General features: G+C 37.4%; 1 protein-coding gene across 1 annotated transcript in view; it reads left to right on the forward strand.

Annotated features, from left to right (window-relative positions):
• Positions 1–23,428, forward strand: part of LOC117169168 (DEAD-box helicase Dbp80) — a 260,485-nt gene that overhangs the window by 70,924 nt on the left and 166,133 nt on the right. The window contains exon 3 of the mRNA XM_033355394.1: positions 12,299–12,391. Within this exon, the coding sequence (XP_033211285.1) occupies positions 12,299–12,391 (93 nt within the window). The remainder of the gene's footprint in view (positions 1–12,298; positions 12,392–23,428) is intronic.

Here is a 23,428-nt window from a genome sequence, read left to right on the forward strand (position 1 = left end):
CCGCTGGTAGGTCGGTCAGGGGCACCTGACGCCGACGTACCCTTGTCCCGAATAATGGCCACAGTAGCGCCTGTCGACCACCGAGCGAGTCGGTTACGAGTTGGCAAAGGTTGCCTGGTCGCCTACAGGTAGAGTATGACGGCCAGAGGAGTTTCACGGGGTAAGAGCTCCCCGACGTTAGTCGGCTCGTCGCACCCGGCGAACCATCCAGTGCGCCTCGGCGCACTTGATGGTTGTGCATGGGGGGGGGGGCGTGGTTCGGTAGCCCGGTAGGTGTGTATTAGCTCACTTTGTGATGGTACGTTACAAACAAATAAACACGTGCGCGCCATGTGTGTTACAAACGAAAACTACAGAGGGCTCATTGCAGGCAAGTTCATTAACTCAATTCAATACGGTTGGGAACAGTTGACAGAGACAGAAGATGGCAGACAATGTACAGTGTCAGATATCGGGTTTTGAAACACTAATATTTTTATTTACGTTATTAAAAATAAGATATCGAATAAATCCATTTAACGAAATATGCATTAGATTTTTTGAAGAATTTTTTATACAAAAAGCTTATTTCTGGAAAAATGCCTATAGTGAGCCAGTGTGTGAGGATCGTTGTTTAGACTGACTTATGACTGGGTGTTGTTTATCTATTTCTTTACAGCAATCCTTAAAATTTACATTAAAAATGCCTTCAAAATTAGACATAGTATATGCGTAAAAATAAAATAACGTGAAACTTTACAATTTTGAAGGGCCTAAAATGACAAATGTAATAGTGCCGAAAATTGACCGTTTTCATAATTCTGTAATTAATTTATTTTAAATATAAAGGCTTAATAGTAGAATATTTTTTAAATTATAACTGTTCCCAATCAAATCAACTTCAAGTGATGAAAAATTGAAGGCCAATTTCATTATCAATAAATTAATATTTCCGATATGACAGATGTCGAAGTGTATAAAAAAATTCCTTATCTTTTCTTGTTTTTATTCTTTCAAATTCTGTTATAAACGTAACAATATATTCACTCGGCTGTGGCTTCCATTAGGTTATTCAAAATAGCGAAATACGCATCGAAATTATAATTTGTTAATTACACTCCAATTTTGAGCAAAGTATTATGCAAATCATTCTGTATTTTATGTATGATTATTATTACAAGATTAACGGATCATATTACAAAAAGCAATCATCAACCGGAAGTTGTTGATTGTGTATGTGTGTGTACATATATATTCATAATTATTTTTACTTAAATTTAAACGGAATTTAATTTCATTAAACAATGATAAATATTCATCTGTTTATTGATTGTCATTGACCTGGATCGCCGGATAAGACAGAGTTCTAATAGTCTTAGTGATCCTGAACATTATTAGAAAACTATATTATCTGCTGAAAATCATTTCGTCAGCAGAGCCTATTTCACCCATTTTACTAACAACAATTGTTAAGAGCGGATAGATACTATAGCGAGTAGATTGGTACAGCAGGGGAGCTCTTGATTTTATCTGACAGCGACGTCAACATTTATCCTCTACTACTAATAATTCTATCCCCACTCCGCCACCACTTGCCGCATCTAGGCGGATAATATCTTTGGCGCGAATTTCGAATAACACACGTACTCACTAGGGTGGTCCAAAAATGCTTGGCAAAATTGTGTTGCATGCTAGAGGGCTACTATCCCCCCCATTTTTTCCAAATCCAAAAAAAAAATTCCCTAATTTTTTATTTTTTATTTTATTTTTCTATTTTCACAGGTGTCGGTTTTGATTTAAAGTTTCCCAGTTCCCCACGATTACCTGAAAACTACCCTTAAAACCAAAAATGTTGATTCTTCATGAAATTGATCTTTTGAACACTGTATTCTCGTCTTTTTTACTTAGAATTAATAATATTGGTCTAGTAAAATATTTATTATCATTTGTTAATTAACTTTCAATTATTTAAACAAATGGAATTTGTTTAAATAATTTTTTCTTCGAAAATTCGTTTTTTTCCCTACAGTTTTTTACTATTAGTCTAGTGGAATATTTATTAACGTTAGTTAAATAATTACCCGACGCAACCGTAACATCGTGTATTCCAGCTCCTTTTATCCGAGAAGGTAAGAACGAACGGGAAATGTGCGGATGACCTTACACGGCAGATGGCAGATGGCGTGGTGCACTCGGTGAAGAAGGAATTAATGTGGGGGGGGGGGGGGGGGGTATAAATTTTTAGATTGATCCAGAATTCCCGTGTTACTTATTTAAATAATACGCTTGTTCTGCAAGAGTATGTAGCGTACTAACAGCAGTTCTGTAGTATTTTTCTCATTTTTTGTAATATTTTGAACATTTGTGGATTTTAATATTCAATCAGAGTAAAATGGAAAAATATAAAGGATACGTCTTAAAGGTTTAAAGCAAATAAACTAAAAGTTCTAAAATTTTAATATAAATAATAGTTTTTCTATTTTTAATTACTTGAATGATTATAATCTATTATTACATTATAATAAAAATAAACAAGAAATTATAAAAAATTTAATTTTTAATATTTAGTATATTGTATTAATCGTTAAGATAGTGAAAAGATTGTCAGTATGAAAGCTATTAAGTTTACTGTACATTTAGTAATATATTTATTTAAAAATTGGATTAAAATATGGTACTATGAATTAAATATGGACTAAAGACATCAATGTATTGATCCGAACTGTCGAGCAGAGTACGACTCAACCCGATAAAACGGAGTAAAAAGTGTTTTCTCTGTTCCAAAAAATGAGGTTGAACGTTGGCAACAAGTAATTAATCGTAAAAAAAAGGATATGATTAATAAACCTGGACATTTAGTGTGTATGCATCAATTTTTAAAGGATCAGATAATTTGGAAAAAGGAAGTTTTAGCTCCCAATGAAACGGTTATTGTGGTAAGTATTACGATTTGTTTACACCGGTGTCCTTTCACCTAAAATAACCGAATGGCTCTGATGCTTTCATGCATACATTGATTTTTAAATTTTGAGATACTTTTGTTGTTGCCAAACTTTCAGATTATTTTGATAGTGTGTAAAATAATAGTTTTAATAGTTTTAGAAGTTTTAAAACTATTTTAAGACCCTTACTATCTTTAAGAAAAATGTAAAAGTAACAATAATAACAGTTCTTAATTATCGCAGAGTTTTAATATTTATGTACAATTACATTTATTTATTAAAAAATGCAAGTATTAAACTATACTATAATTGCAAAATAATGATTTTCTTGCAGTCATAATGGTAAAAGAAACTTAAATTAAAACTAGGGATTTTGCCATCTCAATTTCTAAACTGCTCTGATCATTGTTCGAAGGCTGACTTTTTATTAGACATTTCAGAATCCTTTTTCAAAAAATTGTGCTTTATTAGACGACGGGGTTTTTTAGCACCCTTCGAACAATTTTAATTTACTTTAATACTTGAATTTATTAATAAATTAATGTAACTGTACATAAGTGTTAGAATGCAGTAATAATTGAACACTGTCATTAATGTTACATTTATATTTTTCTTGCAGATAGTAAGCGTCTCGAAATATTTTTTAAATTTCAAAAGCTATTGAAACTACAATTTTCCACACTATCACAACGATATAAAAGTTCAGTACCAAGAAGAATATATTAAAATATGAAAAACAATGTTCTCATGAAATCGTCAGATCCACTCGATTATTTGAGGTTAAAGGACATCAGTGTAAACAAATCGTAATACTTACCGCAATAACCGTTCCATTGAGAGCTAAAACTTTCCTTTTGCAAATTATCTGATCCTTTAAAAAGTGATCTTCACATACTAAATGTCCAGGTTTATTAATAAAATCCTTTTTTTTCACGATTAATTGCTTGTTGTCAACGTTCGACCTCATTTTTTGGATCAGAGAAAAACACGTTTTACTCCATTTGAACGGGTTGAGTCGTACCCTGCTCGACAGTTCGGATCTATACATCGATGTCCACCCATTTTGATTACATATTTATCAGTAAATGAATAAAATATGCCAAAAAGACGATAGATTTATGACATTTCACAAGTTTTCACATGAAAAATAATAACAGACAATGGGCAGAGCGGGCGCCGCAGCGGTGGCGCCAATGTTTCAAGCCTCGCTGCTCTTCACAAAACTGACTCACGTCTCTAATGCAAAAGCGAAAATCGTGTAGCCCCCTGATTACCAGGAAGCAAGCGACTAAAAACCTGTGGAGTGGCAGATGGTAGCTCTAAGAAAGCATTCAGAGGCAACTGTTATCATCTCCCAAACCATGCTCCTAATTTTTCATCTACTAATTAGGCACGCTACTCTTATCACATCACCTGATTGCATTAGAAAAATGTCCCTGCGCCCTGTACCAGATCAATCTCGTGAAAATATTCAACTCGTAACAAAAATGCCTTTGGCATATTGAACTGTAACCATCTTAAGCCTGAGACAAAAATGAGATATAATTGTATTAATAATAAATAATGGTACGTAATAATAGTAATAATTGATGGTAGCTTTAAGACAGCATCCAGATGTTACTATTGTTACCTTCAAACTCACGATTACTGTGATTAAATAACTGATTATAGAGTTTGTGTATAAAAAAATTGAAACGAATTAGGTTTTAATGATTAAATAAAAATGCGAATTAAAGAAAAACCTCACAGTTAGTCGCGGTTTAGTAAATCGCATAAGTTTAGCAATAATAAACGTAAACAAATGTTAGAGATTATAAAAGATAAGGAAGATATAGGTATAATGGAAGACACTTCCTCGCCATACGCGAGTCCATTTCTTTTAGTTACAAAAAAAAACAGGCGAGAAAAGACTGGCTGTAGTTAACCGTGAACTTAACAAACAAGCTGAGCGTATGAATTTCCCATGACCAGAAATAGATTATAATTTGACAATATTAGGGTATAGTCATTTTCTCATCGTACTAGATTTGGCTCAAGGTTATCTTCAAGTTTTTCTGGCTACGAAAAGATAGTGAGAAAACTGACTAATGCTTCGTTTTAATTCTCAATATTAATGCAGCCGGTTTTAGGACCTTTGAGAGATAATGTAGTTTTTTTCTATCGAGACGACATATTGATTCCGGGAAAGGACTGGCCGGAATTAAAGGAACGGTTGATTCAAGTCCTTGAAGCCTTAAAAACGCAGGTTTAACCATTAAACGATAAAAATGCGAGTTTTTAAAGAATGAAGTTTGTTACTTAGGATTCGAAGTATCAGGTAACGGCTTTGAACCCGGTCCAGTAAAAGTCGAGATGATATAAAATTTTAAGAACCTAAAAATAGTTGAGTCACCCGACCGTACGAGCGAGCCGGAAAGAAATAACCATTTGAAAAAGTTTGAACTACTCGCTATAGTTACTAATCAATATCGAATTTAAAATCGTGACTGATTTTCAAGGAATAATCTACTTTAAGATCAACAAAACTAACAACCCACAGATAGTTCATTGCCATAGCTTACTAACGGAATACGAATATTAGATCGAGCATAGCCCCGTAGCTTAATTACCTCACGTAAATGGGATAAGCAGAGCAGCAGTCGAAAGCAAAGAGTGTGAAGGTGAAATCTTAGATCAGGTTTTAGGGATGCCTGCTATAGTTAGCGAAGTGGAAGAGGTTGTAATGTTTCAATATGCAGACGAGGAGTTAAAGCAAAAGAATTAGCGTGATTAAGAATTTTTAGAGGGAATTTTATACAAATGCGATAACGAAAAATTAATTTATGTACACTAAAAAAAGTTATGTTGAAAATCACATTGGAGCGTGATTTAATCTATCGGACATTCAGAACTTGACTGTAAATAAGGTATTAAATTGACGAGACCTCAATACTAATTAACATTGTAGTACAATTAAACTAAAAGGAACATTGTGATAAAACCGCGACCGCGGTAATTTGACAGTCGATGTGTAAACTTGCATCTTATTACACTGGAAACTATTTGACCTATTTAATAAGTTGTAAAGATACACGCAGCATTGTATTTACATCAGACTGTGCATTTACAAATAACAGCGTATTTGCAACTTTCCTGTATGATTTAAATTGACGGAATGTATAAGTACTTGATAGAGATCGAAATTACATGCAGTATGTTATTGCCATAGATGGCTACGCCTAGGCCGGGAAACAGAGGAGTGTTTGATTATTCTACTTTCATTTGTTTACAAGATATTCCACATTATATGAGAAGGTCTGTTTGATGGCGAAAATAATGTTATTTTGAATAACTTGTACGAACTATCTACTGTTACAGATTTTTCCGTAAGACTAACTCCTTTTCCAGTTCGTTCAGGGCTAAAGTTGCGGCAAATTTCGTAATATTAGTTTTTCCCCGCACGTGGCTGTGAATTTACACGCAGTGTGTTTTTTTCAGTGTCGTTCGTTTTTTACGCAAGAGTCTCGTATATGGGTTGGTTAGTTTCCAACGTATGACGTTATAAAATACAGTGCAAGTCCGATAACTTTGCAACTTCGGGGCTGTAGGGGTGGAAAATTTCAGGAATTGCAGACTTATCGGATGCCCCCTCTAGTAGCACGATATACTAAGGTGCGTTTTAAGGGGAGTGTACACTTATCGGACGGCAAATTATCGGAATTCTACTGTAACACAGAATTTTTTTACAGTGTAATACTTAAGGCCTTGCGTGAGAGTTCAGCTCTTAGATTTAATGATTTGCAACGTGATTTCGGTTTAGACCGAACTGCAGAAAAGATATGCCAATTTGATTATTTTCCTGGGATAAGACGATATGTTCGCCAACATGTAATAGCGTGTATTTAGTGTGTAGTGACGAAAGCTAAGACTGGCAAGCAGCCTAGTACTCTGCACCCGATTCCTCCAGGTCATCGACCTTTTGCTATCATTCACATAGATCCTGAAGGGCTGCTGGTTACGAAAAGTCGGTACATCAAGCTTCTCTTGGCGTTAATCGATAATCTAACGGAATTCACGTTTCTGAAATCTGTAACGAGGACGAGTCACATGTGGAATCAGAATCTTTGGCGATTTTGTTCTTTGCTTTGGAGCACCGGATTGAATCATCTCAGATCGCGGACCCGGCTTTACGTAAAAACAATTTCAAGCATTCTGCAGCAATCATGGAATAAAAAATACCCTGAGCTCTCTGCGACACCAAAAAGCTAATGGACAGTTATTATCGTTTTTATTATTCATTGATGTAATTATTGATAGAAATGGATTCTCATGCAAACTGAATGCATTGATCATTTCAAATATTCAAAAAACACAGAAAATCTTGTTTTCAGAAATAATATTTCTGGAAATATTCCTAATCAGTCTCAATATGCTTTGAACTTACTGAATTCGCTAATTTCTCCTTTTGAGTGATTAGATATATTTAACTGGTTATACTGATATTATTTAGGCACATTCTTCTGGGAATTTTTTTGGAACAACGATGAATCCTCTATTTTCACTGCTGTAATTTATTAGAAGAAAGGCCACAAGCTAAAGCATTAAAGTATTGCCATAGTATCAGACTGTCTCAGACATAAGAAAGTTGCAGTCTACGGATTTCAGAAAATTATACTGAATTATTTAAAGAAATACTTTCAGTCCAAGAAAGTCCGTTATTGAACTGATGCAGCAGCCTGACACTTTAAGTATAATTTTATTAATCTGCTCTACCAAGAAACAGATTTTGGTATTCCGACTGAATCGCACTTTCACACAACGGCGCATGGTAAAGGATCATCAAAAGATCAAATTTTAACAAATTCTTCACAGAACGTGAATTTTCGTAGTAGAATCGCACAAATTTTAAACGTTCAGGCTTTCTGTCTTTCCATGTTGAAATTTCAATGAATACTGAACCAAAAAAACATGACAGCTTGAAATTACCTGCGCATTATCTGTCGCAAATTACCCTACTGAAAAAACCTCTAGTCGGATCACCCTATAATTATGTAACAGTTCCATTACAGCAGCTAGAAACAGATGATGTAATATGTGACGTGCTCCGAAGAAAGAGGGCTTACTCTAAAAAAATCGAAATCGAGGTTTTTAAACCTTTCGATAGTTTTTGAGCTGCTCTTTTTAATGAAACCATCGGGACAAAAATCCGAAAGATATTATTGCTAATAATTGAGTTATTAGGTACCCGAGAAATCCGGCTTTCGTTCGAGAGCTCGAGATCCCGTGAAACACCTCCCACCACTTACCACTCTATGTCCGCTTCTCATCTATACCCCGTCCTTGAAACGCGGCAGCGGTGCCGCTGTATGCATGAAAAGGTAGTGTTAAGTGGAGAGAGAAGACTTCGCATGTCACATATAATGATGATTTTGCAAACATTTTTTATATTATTATTGCCCGTAATATATTGTCGGTTTAAGCAAATGTAGGTTCGTTTACTTGCAAAATTAATTCCAGGCTCGAACTCTTTGAAAAATCGTACCTTCTGGGGATTTGAACCATACCTAAAATACCTAACCCGAACCTATAAATCTATATCTACCACACGCACTAGCCAACTGAGTTATGGAACCGCATGTATCTTAATGATAAAATCTCAGCCAAGCTTTTTTAGTCCATGTGTGCTGTGAAAAATTATACATTAATTAATACCCGGAATTTCACTTCGGATTTTTGTAATATTAGCATGTAGAACAAAAGGATTTTTGTTTACTGCAACGAAATTGTTTGACAAAAAAGTAGAAATCTTGGGACATAGTCTTTTCTTAAATATGCAATTATTTTTTCAATAATCAAGCAGGAAGTTTCAAACTTACATAAAATATGCCTTTTACCATTCTTCAAAAAATGGTGTAAAATGATAGCTTTTTTACCTGTATTGGTAGTTTTACGTAAACTTTCATTTATGTTGTAGTTGCATCTCAAAGGAGAGACATAGTCCTTATCTGGAATTCCTTTAGGAATGGACCTAGTTTCAAATTTGTAACCGTGTTGATATACAGAGTGCCACACTAGCGCTCTTACACAAAGCTATTGTCTTTCTTTTTTCATATACATTTATTTGTATATTATTCAATAAATAGAGGAGAGGCTCTTAAACCCGAAAGGGTAAGTACCTTTTTCACGGAACTCAGTTTCTTTCTCCTTGTTTCCTAAATAACAAAAATAAACTTTTATAGTCACAAATTTTCTGCTTGGTTTTGAGATTCGAAATAGTAAACTTTTAAAGCTCGAAATTTATGCCCAGAATATCACTTTTCTGATTGCACAAACCTTGGGTTACCCGTCGGCGAGGGAATTTCTTCATACATTTTTTATTTCCGCCCGTTACCCTACGGGTGGTAGCCCGAAAAACTAATTCAAAAGGCTCAGGTTTTTTCTTACGCAGACTTAAGAATTAGTGTTGCCGAACTTTCCGATGGACTGAAAAATCCTTCGATAAAATCGAGTATCTTTAAAGGCCTGTGGCACGTAATGGCTAGGTAAGGATTTTTGATGATTCGGCAATTTGGAAATAGTGTGGTCGAAATTCTTGGTAAAATTTAAAAAATATCTGTGTCATCAATGTAACAATGAATCCAGTTATGATTTTGGAAATGACTTTGTCAACAATGTGGCAAAGAATGAACGTCGTTCCCTCTTAGGAATTACTTTGTCATCAATATGACAATGAATCGAGCTTATTGCCTTTGAGAATTGAACTATTTTTGCTGGATAAAAATTTCAACATTTATTTTCATTCCATGGCCCAGTTTCACTGGTCTTATAATTTTAATTATTCCGAGTTTTAGTTGATTAATAAAATCATGTATGAATGGAATAGTTTACAAGCTTAAGTTTTGTGGCTATTTTAAATTGTATGTAAAGGATGTGAGAAAGTGGGAGGAAGACTTGAGAAATGTTTCAGGTATCTCGTGTCATACGCCATCGAAGCCGCTCTTATATGTGTGCTATCTTGCATTAAGTAGTTTCGATTATTATGCATGTGTTTAAGAGAGCATTAGTGCGTCTTCTTTTAGTTTTGAACACTGAAACCGCGGTTATATCCTCTCGCGCGTATATTCCTGCATAACTCTCCTTTATATCCGCTTGGAATTCACCACCTCGCAGTGCCACGTGACAAACAAGCCAATCAGAGCGCAGGACGGATATAAATGCGGTTTCAGTGTATTTTAATTATATGGGCTATCGCTCTCTCTCTCTCTCTTCCTAGGCACAACCATACACGCAATTATGCATACTAAGATTCTTTTAAATGAATACTGAATCCCATTAATAAAGTCATTGAGTTCCGTTTTGGTCATTATAATTTAATTTAAGTCGGCCCTAGTGACTTGCGCCTCTAAAATTCCGAGGATCTTGTTACGTTGTAGTAAGGGAATATTATCTACCTTCTCCCTGTTCTATACGTAACACATAATATGACGTTATTTTAAAATAAATAATTTATATATTTTCATACTTGATATATGAGTTTAAAAAAATGTCAACCCTTTTTTCCTGCACACGGTTGCAGTATTAAAATTGGACGTACCTCCTGAGAGAAAACGTCGATCTAAAGTTTAAAAATAGTTTTTCTAAAAATAAAATATTGTTCATACAATTGTCTGATTTGTTTAGTTCATTTGTTCATTAATTTTTAAAAACTGCTGTCGAAATATTTTAGGAATAAGCGAGCCAACAATTGCTTGCCCATATAAGAATCTTTCTAATTATGAAAATCGAATCCCATTTTTTCACATTTATCGACTAAATTTGATCACAGGAATCTAAAATGAGGTTTTTAAAAAAATGACCTTACACTTCTCTACGTCAGCGCGCTTATATCCACAATACTTTTTAAGACATATCTGGCAAAGGATTTAAGGTAGGGTCACGAAATTTAGAGGCGGTTCCATATTGTGTTAAAAATTTATCAAGTTTTGAGCTGGATCTAATTTTTTCTGTAGGGAAGAAAATTTGCTCTAAAGTTGGGTCTTTTACTGAAATACATATTTTCCTACCAAAAAATGGAGGTTAATTGATTAAATTTGTTCATACAGTAAAGAGTAAATTTGAAAAAAATAGATTTTTCTTAAATCTGGGATTGTTCTTAATTGATAACAATTAAAAGAATGTTTCAAATTATCTTCAAACGAATGTCAAATTAATATGTCAAAAACACCGAAAACATCTTTATTTGGGCTATGTTTAAACAGTTTGAGGTTATAATAAGATTTTACAATTTCTTCTACATAATTTCATGTAATTAGGTGCAATTTATTAATTCTGCATCATATATAGCCCATAAATAATGGAAAGTTCATACATTTGTTGCTATCAACTATGAATTTTGCTTTTTAGAGATGTTGCTTATATAAACATATTTCCAAGAGGCTTATTCGCAAAAAACGCTTTTTTTCAATGACATCACAGCGCACAAAACAGGCCGAACCAGTACAATATGTCTGCTTTGAAACAACAACGTTATACATTTGAGCAACACTGGGAAGCAATTTTTGAAGAAAGTTTTAATATTCAGCCAAGGCAACGCATACGTGGAACGAAGATTTTTTATTAACACCAAAATAATAGTTGAAAATCAAATAAAAGATGCTCTTATTGATCCGAGACAGGTTTATAATGGACTTCAAGTCTTAGCTTTTTATTGGCACTTATAAATTTTATGATAGTTTGGGGACATATCCTTGACTTAATTAATCCATGCTGCCGTGTGAAGCGCATTTTCTGAATTGTTTTAATTTTTATTCTGCTACATTATTGAAACCGTATTCGATCTTATAATACAATTGTATCAGGGAAAAATCAGGGAAATTGAAAAATTGAATTTTTTAAAGTTGAGCCTGCTAATCTCTCAGTGCTGAACGAGACATCTGCGATTAATATGCTTGATTTCCCGGTTCTGCTCTATTCGTTCGGGACGGTTCTATAAACGAAGTATGAATTCACGGCCCTCAGCATCACCATGCGTAAGGTCGTGCATATGCAGACGAGCTTGCGTGTCAGTTCGTCCGTTCCGCGAATGTGCATCCCACGCCGTCATGGCGGACTTCTAAATCTTACATTTCTTGATAAACGTATTATCCTCGATACAGCTCACATTGTCGCAAACGGAAGAGATCTTCTCCTCAAAAGGGCGAGAAATCTTAACATCAGAAGTTAGGAAAGTGTATTACTCTATCTAAATGTCTCACTACCAAAAGCCTAAGTTGAGAAAGCAGAGTTCAGAAACTTTCGTCAACAGCACCTAACATAAACTGGCCATGGTAGTGGAGTATTACTTTAGACGTTTTTTTCGAGATAAGTTTTCTTCATTCTTTTTTTCTTCTTTTTTGTAGGAAAGCTGAACTTTTGCGAGGTGTGTATGCTATGGGCTTCAATGCACCTTCGAAAATCCAGGAGACTGCACTTCCGACGCTTCTTGCCGATCCGTGAGTCTTATTATTGTATAGAATAATATCTTTACTGTATTCTTTCCCACGAGGACTACACTCGAACTCCAAAGATACGAGCGTCGCGATACCAAAGGAGCGAGCAACCTTTAACGCTTGAATCTTTGAAGTTCCTGATTCCCTAGCTTCTCGTATCTTTGGAGTTCGACTGTATTCTTAAAGTTTGTATAGATGCAAACGGTAAAACACGACCAACTGCTGATCATAAGATCAAAAGGCGCATTCATCAACTTAGAACAAAGATAGACTGGACAAGACAGTGTGCAGTGTGTGTCTACCGAGTCACGCGCGGCTGCTCTCAGCCAGCGCCGTTTGTGCAGCGCTAAAGGGCATGCATGGCGACCACGTTGCCGCTGGTTCAAATATTTTTGTCGCCATTTTTCTCCAAATTGTAAATATATCAAATAATGATTTGTAATTCTCCACGAGTGATTAATTTTTTTTTAAAGTAAAATTATTGGGACATATGTATCATGGCTTGCGCGTATAAAATGCACTCTGTGTCTGAAAATGGTATGTTTCAAATGTTTTTTCAGAGTCTACCACGCGGAGCTTGCGGTGCGATTTTAGACTCCTTTTATTTAGAAATTTTTTCTAATTATTAAGGCTGTTCGCCTGTTTTCGCATCGGCTTTCAACTGTTTTACATTTTCCGTACCTAAACTTACTGGAAAAAAGAAAAGTACTTTAAAAGAAAAGAAAAACAAAAGAATTGTGAGAGGCAAGAGGACTCACAAGAATTAAGCAACTCGAATTGTGAGAGGCCAGGGGACTCACAACATCAAGCACCTTAAACTGTGAGAGGCAAGGTAACTCACAAAAAACAAACACCTCGAACTGTGAGAGGCAACGGGACTCACAAAAATCAAGCACCTCGAATTGAGAGAGGCAAGGGGACTAATCAATGTCAAGCACGTCGAATTATGAGAATCAAGGGGACTAACAAATATCAAGCACGTCGAATTATGAGAGTCGAGAGGAATCTGGAGACTATGACTTGATTGTACCTAGGCTAATAAAATAGGTTAATTACTAATACCTCGGTAATATATTCATTTAAATAAACACAGCTTATTTGTAAGAAAATGGTTAAATTATGTATTTATTTTTAAATCTGTATGAGAAATGGACAATTATTATCTTTAATAGAAGTTGCAGTAGTAAAAAAATCATTAATTTTAAGAAAACTACTATTAATTTTGAAGTAACCGCTTTTTTGTTTAACAACTTTCAAAAAGAAAAAACTTCTTTCAACTCACAAATAAACATTTTTCAATATGTTTTTGATTACCTGAGCCAATTCTAAGTATAAGTGAATAATTAACAAAACCAGTAAACTTGAAAATTGTTTTGTGGTATGCTGGAGCGTGACGCCCGAGTGTGAGCGCCAGAACTCCCTTTATATGCGGCTTTCTGTCTGATTAAAAATTAAATTCTCCATTTTCTTTTTTATAGTTCTTTGTAGTAAAAAGTCAAGCTTTCTTTTGCGACTAAAATAAAATGAATCGAAAAACCTAAATTGCGAAAAAATTTAAATAAACTATTTATTTATTTAAAAAATTAAGGTTTTTGTTATTATAAATAATAAAATACGATTAAAGTATGTAAAAAGCAGTTTTCAAAACCCACATCAAAATTTTAAGTCGCGTAATTAGAAACTAAGTTGTAGGCTTTTGAAGCTACTGGTACAAGTGTTGGGGAGGATAATCCCCCCCCCCCAGCACTCAGAAAGGGGCGGTAATCCTGATCTATAAATTTGTGGATTAAGTACTCTTGGATAGGCGAAAATATTCGCAGAATTTAAAGAATCTATCGCTGCTTGCTTGGTAGCCCCAGAATGCGACCGATAGTCATTCTGCGCGGATTTCTTTCAACTCTCCTTTATCGTAAAGCGCTTTCTATCCTAACAAATGGTTTGAGCTTTTTTTTATCTCAAATTAACTTCTTTTAACTCATAAAAGACGATTGAAGTCCTTGTCCTCCGTTACGCGCACACCTTTTGTGAGCTGGACCAGGCATAGGTTTCGGTTGAAAAGCCTCAACATGGCTCTTAATTAGATTCTGTGTTCTGCGTAGGTTACTGCGAAAGGTTCTAAGAGATCATCTGCGAAGTGCGTAATGCTTTTGAGCCGTAATCATCTGTTTCTTTTTTTGAATTATATCTTTGAGACTTCCACTGATGTGACTTTCCAACTCGTATTGGCTGGTAATCATGGTCTCAATGAAGGAAGCGATTTCTGAAAAGTTGCTGCGAAATAATCACAAAAAGTCCAAAGAAAATTAACTTTATAACGGAGCTATAGGCAAATTACCGGTGAGTAAGAGTATGCCCACCATTGCGCGAGAGCAAGTGAATTCGCATGGCGTAATTTATACATTGCGCAAGGCTTTTACTCACTTTATCACCGAACATGGAAATGCCTCGTCAAGGACCAAATGTTTCGGATAGCTTTAAAAATAACATATAGTGGACTGGTAGATATCTGATGAGACAAAGAGAATTCTTTGATGCCGCAAGACCAGTTGCCTACTGTCTTGCCTCTACTGATGCTCCGTAAGAATGTGTGTATTTCAGTGACATCTTAACCTAAGGTAACATAGGTAATAGGCGATTCACTTAATATGTACTAACCAGTAATAACACCCAAGGTACATCATACCACAAATACCTAAATCGCAGACGTGAGATTAAATAGGTTTATTTAATTTCACGCCTGTTAGATCTTAAGAGCTGTTCGGGTAGCTATTAAGGACCTCAAACAGCAGTAAGGCACTACAACATGTTTAACTTTCAAAAATTGAACAATTAAAATTTAAGAATGAATGTAAATGTTCAAAATAAGATTTTTTTTAAATGGACACTTTAAGTTAAAAAGTATATTATAATAATTTTTAGATTAAAATTAATTTTAGATCAATTGTGAATTATACATGAAAATTCAAGACGTTTGCTTACAGATCAAAAATATTTGAAATTGAGTAATTAACATTGTATCTTTAAAATTAGCATTCAAGAATATTAATGATTGAAGGCTATTCCAAACAATTTAATTCCAAATTTCTTAGTTTTGAATATTTAATTTATAATTGCTCATTTTTAATGAACAGTCAAATATAGCTGAATAATCAAAAATTAATTTTATCTAAATTAAAAAATTTCAAATTGATTGGGTTAAACATTATATACTTTAGACTGAAACAATATTTGAATAGGATTTGAAAGTGAATTAAGGCTTGTAATTATGAATCCATTAATTTGAAGTTATTTTGACGTTGAAAATAGTTCATAAAGTTCCGATTAGACGTTTTCAATTATTTAACTACTAAGAAATTCGAATTCCAACAGTTAAATTTTCAATGTTAAAATATGTCAAGTGTTTCCTTTCTAATAGATGGAGAATCGTCTTGTAAAATCAATTCAATGTCATTCAAAGAAAAAAAGTTTAAATTTTAACAGTTACTTAGAAATTGGCTATTTGAATATAACGCTTACATTAATTTTGAATAGACTTTCAGTTTTGTTTAATATAAGAGAGTAAGTCCCACATATATTTTTCAAGAAAATAATTGTAAGACGTTTAATGAATTACAAGTTATTTGTTTAAAGTATAATGATGTCAACAATTTTCATTAAAAAACTGTCTTAAATAAAGTAATTATTGTGGATTCACATGCTGTATATGTTTTATTTTTTTAATTCAAAGAGCGTCATATAAAGGAAGAAATTTTGGACGCAAACATACCAGTTCGCCCTATCCGATACTCATGAGCCTACACGGCTGCAAGTAGACACATCCATGCTTGGCTTGTTACATCTCGGGTTGGAAACATTGTAAATATTTTCCTATCTCATTTTCTGAAGTTCTAATGGCCATATATTCTCTTTGACTATAGATAAAAAAATTGATTCAAATACTGGTTTGTGTAAAATTTTCTAATCTTTCTAATGAGTATTAAAGTTAACGGTTTCAAAATAGTAAGTATAGTGATTCATCATGAAAACCTGAAAAAACTTGGATTTTTGCAGATTTTTCAAATTATAAAATGGATATCACACATTCTTTGCACTATAATCCAAAAGACATTGTTTGCGGTGAGCAGACAAAGATTTTAAGCAAAAATTTGTGTCTGTGGAATGGTTGTGGTCGTAGTTGTAACCATTACCGAAGCGCACCAGGAACCTTAATGAACCAGGAGGCTTAATGAACTTTAGATGAGTCCTAGACAAGGCGACCGCCATGAAATTGCCCTAGACGTTGGCTAGACGAACTGAGTCTAGAAAATATCTAGAAATAATCTTGATTTCCGGCATTGGTGGTGAGCCGGAAAAGGTTTTCAATTTATATAGCTTAGTAACTTGACTAGTACAAACTTAAAGATTAATATGGGTGTAGGAAATGACGTTAGGAATAGCACCTGTGCATTGTTACAGGTAAACTTTTTGAATCAATTGATATGTATTGTTTATGCATAGAGGTAACCATATGCCAAAAGGTAGCTGAAAAAGTGAACCAGTAAGACGTGCCAGGTAGCAATGTATATGCGATCTTGCATATGAATATGTTTTTATGTTGACAACTTTGCAACCTAACCTGCAAATGATATTTATCAAGTCATTATATCTATTTTAATTGCGGTAATATTTTGCTCTTTAATTATCTTGATTAAGTTATGTCATTCAGAGTTCCATTAAATGTATGCTTTAAGGTTAGAATTATGTTATTAATTAAGCAAAATGTCGAAGTGGGCAAAGCGAAAAATATTTTCTTTATAAATAGGCCCAATTTCAATTAGGATCTTTTAGAATACCAACTGAGGTACCAATTAGAGCTTATTTATTGTTTTGGTTTCTTATTCAGCAAGTGGGGTTCATTTTTCTTGCAGCTCCTTTGGAAACAAAAATGGGTTCTAACGAAAACCCCAGTTTTTTCTGTGAGAGTATTGAAATAAGGAAAATATTGTTTTTATAGAAAAAAGTTTCAAACAAAAATTATACGCATTTTTTCGTGCTTTGACGTGTTATATCCTTAGAAATTCAAAATAAGGTGTTCTCAAAATTAGTACATCAATAGTATAAGTGTTGTGTAAAAAATTCGTGTCAGCTACGTTGAGGTAAAATAAGAAATTATTCTGCTATAAAAAATAATAAACATAGTCACGTTCTCAGCTTCTAATTATCGTGGAAGTTTTTAATAAAGCTGAATGTTGTTTTAAAAATTTTAATAATAAAATGACTTTACTTTAACATTTTTATTATTTATTCTTATTAATCATTATATTTTCTTGTTGAAATGTTTTGGATCTTTAATAATGTGATAAAAGTCAATTTCAGGGAAGTGGCATAAGGCCTTTACACATTTTTCGTGTACCAAATGGCGTAGGCATAGAGTCGTAGATGGCCATCCTGCTTGTAGCAGAAGTTTAAGCTTACGATATACATTGTAACCCAGTTTTCTAGTTTTTCGCGTGTCTCAAACCTGGGAAGGGTAGGCCCAGGACAAAAAAAACTCTGGGCACAATTAGATAGTAAAACATCAAATGTGTTCACTTATCTGCCACACCGTTGCGTAGCATTATCGGAATTACCGAGTCCGTGAGTTACGCTCTTTGAACTCACAAACCACCCTTGAATCCCGTTTATTTAGTTTCCTAGGTGCCAGATAGGGTTACTCCTATCCGAGCCTCGCTAGTCTCGACAATGCCTCCAGACTTGGCAGGACAACGAACTTTCCACCCCTGTTAAATTAGACGAATGCAGGGGTGGGATTCCGCAAGTGAGAGAGGGTACACACTCTTTCTATAAAATTTACATTATCCCTTACTTCTAAAACGAAGTCAAACTATACATTATTCCCACGACGTGACAGGTGAACGGAGTTCGTCGAACCCCTCCAAATGAGGACCCACTCACGCCGCGTGTGGACCGGAATCGCAAGTCGGTAACACTTACCGGAAAGCTATAATGATGTGCCACGTACCTTTGGGCCACCAGGCCAGCTCCTCCTTGCTACGGAGGTCCATTCTGGCTTTCCTCTCCCTTGAGTCTTTTTTGGATTTCTTCTGATTTTCCTCTCCGGTTTTCCGGAATCCGTCGATCCATGATCAACAGTGTCGAAAATTTCAGTCTTGCATGCCGTCTTCCCTTTTACTTTAGAATTCCCGAGAGGACTTTTCCGATTGGTTGGTTACAGCGGGACGGGTCCAAGCAAGCGACTCCGCCAATGCGTCCTTTCATACTAGTCTCCGTCTTATGGGTTCGTTGTGTCTGACGAGCTACTGGGATTGCCATTGGCAGACCGGTGGCTAGTTATAAGATGGCCGCCTCCAGTCCTTGCCGATGGTCGGTTGATTCTCGTCGCGGCGTTGCAGTGTCCTTTTCGGTTTCACCCGATGGTCCGTCAGGTGCTTTCGGCAGACCCCCTTGCTTAGTTGCACGTGGCCGCTGGCCATGATAGTGTCTGATTGGTGCTGCCTCTCGTAGTTACGCGGCATTGTTGACGACTACTGACTTCGGCGAGTCCCTTACCGTTTTTATTGTCTTTTTGGTATAATTTTTTGGTAACTTCATTACAACTCCCCCGAGCCTAGCCGAAACCCGCCGAACCTGCGTACTGGTGACGTGGTCGGTCTACAGCCCCTCTGCCAGTCTTCTGAGCTTGTATTCTCAGTTGGGTCATTTGATCAACGAAGCCAAATGGCAGCCATCAAATATAATAATAGAACACAATAAAAAAAAGTGAACTGCCTCTCTGGTTACCTGTAGTTCCTCTGTCAAGGTTCTTCCGGCCTGCGTGGCTCCTGCTTCTAGCTCCCCGCCGAACTAAAACTTCAACCTGAACCATCCGTGATATTTAGGTGCCTACCTACTGGGAGATCTACTTAACTCGATACTGGGTTCTCGCAAATATCAGGATACGGACTTTTCAATGCTTTCGTTTATGTTTATTTCCGGCTAACGGACCAACCAATGCTCATATTGCAATCCTAAAAAAAAAAAGAAAAAAATTAGGTGGGGTTGAACGGACGTCATTGGCAAAAATAAAAAAAATAACATAAGAAAAAACTGAAAGTAGGGTAGTGAAAAAAAAGAAGAGAAAAAAGCCTCGACCCATTACCTCGGTGGCCACTACCGTCCAAGGCTGTGGAACTACCACACGGCCCATTAGCACCTTGATTCGCTCTTCGGTATGTTTTGTCTATTCCCAGGTGCGCGGCTTGTGGGTCACTATGCAGATCGTCGAAGACTTCCTGTCTTCTCTCAGTTGGTATTAACAACTCCCAAGCCTCTAGGTCCTTGGTAACCGGATCTATCAACGGGTTCCGACGGTATCGATATAGCATTCCATCCACTATCTTCCACACATGGTATTTTCTAGGGGTCTCTGCCACCTCGCGCAGTCGTTTGCGGTATCACTCGTCCTCCACTGCCAATCGGCCTATTGGATTGTGAAGGTTGTGTGACCATCGCAACGATCTGTGGTCGTTGATGACTGTGAAGTGAAAGCCCTCTAGATGGTGTCGGAATTTCCTAACTGATCAGTTCACGGACAAACACTCTTTTTCCGTAACCGAGTATTTTCTTTCTGCGTCAGACAATTCCCTACTCGCAAAGGATATTACCCTCTCAGTGCCCTTTTGCATCTGCGTCAAGACTGCTCCCAAACCAAAATCGGTGGCGTCAATCTTGATCACGAATGGGACTTCGAAGTCCGGGTAAGTCAGAATCGGTGCTGTCGCAATCTGTTCCTCAGACTTAGCGAATGTGCTTTCCTGTTCGGTGCCCCATTCTCATAGGAGTTCTTTATAAGCAGTTTGTTCAGTGGTTCCGCGTCAGTCGCAAAGTCGGGTATAAAATGATGGTACCACGACGCCATGCCCAAGGACCGTTTCAGTTGCTTAATTGTTCTTGGGGCTCGATACGTGAAAAGGGGCTCGACTTTGTTCGGATCTACCGGCAAACTCTTTTGATTACCAAGGAACCCGAGATAACGTAGGTCAGTCTTCTGAATTCACACTTCCTTAGGTTAATCGTCAGTCCGGCGCCCTATAAACGATCTATAACTTGTGTTACTCATTCCAGATGACCCTTAAACGTCTCATTTACGATGATTATATCATCGAGGTACACATACACGTACGGTTCCATGTCTGGCCCTATGAGGGAATCTACCAGTCCGTGGAATGTCGCAGGAGCTCCTAACAGTCCAAAAGGCATTCTTCTGAATTGAAAGAACCTCATGCCAGGGACTGTAAACGCTGTGTACTCCCTATTATCTTCAGCCATCGGGATCTGGTGGTACCCCCACTTTAAGTCTAGAATCGTTAAGTACTTCGCAGCGCGAAGTTGCTCAAGAATCATATCCATCTTGGGCAAGGGGTGCGCATCCTTTTTGGCGACCTTGTTGAATCTACGATAGTCCACGCAAAATATATATATCCCGTCAGCCTTTAGGGCCATTACTACGGGACTGGATCATCCGCTTTTTGATGGCTCAACAATTTCTTCGGCTAACATTCGGGTCACCTTATCTTGCATATTTTTCAACACGTTCGGGGACACACGATAATATCTCTATTTTATCGCTAGGTGTCCCCCGACACTGGTCTAATGTTGCCGCATTTTCATCCCTCCTCTTCACTTCCAACTTGGTACTCTCCGCGGTATAATGGTGGACTAATTCCGGGCAGTCCGACATATACCAGGTTGGTATGCTCCCATCGTGTACGATTCCGAATGTGTGGATGAAGTCCATACCCAAGAATACTTGTTCACCCATGCTTGGGACAATATCATTCGACTTAACCAGAACCAGCATCACCTGATTCTCTTGCCAAGTGTTCGGTTTTTCTCTTACCCTCGTTCTTGTATCAAAAACGATGGTATCCTTGATTTCTACCGTGCGTGTTGTCGGGATCTGGTTCGCTGAAGTCGACGGAGGTTCAACGGGAGTGGGGTTCGTATTCTGTGTTATCCTCACTACTGCCAGCTCTGCTAACTCAAGCCTATTTTTTCCGGTAGGCATTGGTCGTTCTGAGGGGTCAATTCGGAACTGGAGGAAGAAGGATTCACAGTTACGCCTTCTCTTTTTTTCGGTTTCCCGACCAGTTGCCGGAAAGATCACACTCTTTCGTGGTCCCTTTCTCTTTGTCACGCCGGCGACAATAATTGTGCCTCCGGTTTTTCGGAGATCCTATTTGCAAGTGACCCTTTTGTCGGTAGTTCCAGCTCTCGACCTCCGAATCATCCCGCTGTCTTTTCGAGGTAGGTAAATCTGAGCTCCCCTTTAGAGATTGAGCCGACTTCCCCTCAGACGATTTTGCCGAATTCCTTCGGTTTCGGGGGTCCCTATCGTTACGTCTATTGGACTCCCCGGACCTAGGCCTGCCCGCGGGCTCTTCTCCACTCGTGCTCACACCTGATCCGCGCTTTTCGTTACTGATGGCTGCGATAAGCGTTTTGATCAGGTGGGTCACTTCTGACGTGCTCTGTGACGATTCGCTATCTACTAAAGTTGGGGCGATAGGAGCCACAGAACTATTCTTTTTGGCTGGGGGCCCTTCCCTTTGTACGCGTCTTCAGGAATAAGGGACTTTTCTGGGGGCGGTGGGGCCAGATCCTCGCCTAACGTGGATGCTACGCGTTCATATTCCGCTGCCAGGACTGCCAGGCCGTTATAGTCGATAAATTCGTACCGTCTGTTGCCCCCCTAAAATCGAACCTAAGATTCGCGTATACCCTATTCATTTGTCTCGAGATCCATTGGCCCAGACGAGAGCGGATAGACTCCATACATGCAGATCAGGCATCGCCACTAACAATTCCTCGTCCTCGAGGAAAGAAGTGGCCCTCGTCCCCATCCCTGAGCATACACGTGACTCGTGGTGGCTTCCGGTTCAAATTCATACGGAGCCCTTTGCCCAAGCTCATCTGGCTGCGCATATCCCCTGTGCTCACGGTGCTCATACGGAGCTAATTCTCATGTAGGGGGCTCCTAATACTCCCCTGGGTACCGAGAACTCTCTGTTTCTACGGTCCGACCGAAAGGCCCATTTCTCAGTTTCGCGATGATGGGTCTCTACTCTTGGTGAGGCTCCTCGATTCTGACTGTACCAGTCATTTTGCGAGCGTCAGTTCCTAATAACCGCGGTGGTTAAAATTGGCTGCAAGGTCGTTACTAGAGGAACACACGTTAGGGCGCTCACGGGCGGCGGGTCATATTTCGCCTGACCCGTGCGTCCACTTACCCAGGGGGTCATGATGCTTCGGCTCAGTGGTGCTGAAGCTTGGATTTCCCGGTCTCGTATCGGTAGGCCTGAGCCCTACTGTGACCCTCAGACCTCTTAATTACTCCCTGTTTTTTCCGCAGTACCAAGCTGTCTCCGGAAACCGTTTAGCACCGTTGGCTCCCATGCTCTCACTAACCGGTGTTTCTGCCCTAGTGGGTGGTACCGTTGCCCCTTCACCTCCTCCACATGTTTTCGCTGTGAAAGGGGGTGTAGGTTGATGATAAAGCACACCTCAAAGCCTGTTCTCCCCACATCCCTGGCCATTGTCGTTGCCTCGTGCCGTCTCATCGGTCCCTTCGTTTAACGTTACCAAGTCCTGTGGGACCTCGTCGTCTGGGTGCCAGGGTTAAAAACCTTCGTAAATTCTTCAAATTCCTTTTAATTTCAATTTTTCCAGGAATATTACCTATGTTTTCGGTAACTTTTCCTTGGCAGCACTTTTTGTCTTTTTCGTTAACGAGAGATTCCGGAAATATTCTTGATTTCTGACAGTCTCCGAAATATCTCGAAAACACTTGGAAAATGGCCTGTCATAGCCCGAAATTTCGAAAATAACTGCGAAATCGCAGTAATATCAAAAGAAATCTGTAAACATTCGTAAACTCCCAATATTATCGGAAAAATATTCTAAATACTTTGTAAGTTCACTTTCTTCGCACTTTTTTCGGTAATATTACTTAAATTGCCAAAATGAATAGAATTACCGAGGAACTCGATCAGTACTCGGGGG

Source organism: Belonocnema kinseyi, chromosome 3, assembly GCF_010883055.1.
Source record: "Belonocnema kinseyi isolate 2016_QV_RU_SX_M_011 chromosome 3, B_treatae_v1, whole genome shotgun sequence".
In the NCBI taxonomy this organism is placed as follows: domain Eukaryota; kingdom Metazoa; phylum Arthropoda; class Insecta; order Hymenoptera; family Cynipidae; genus Belonocnema; species Belonocnema kinseyi.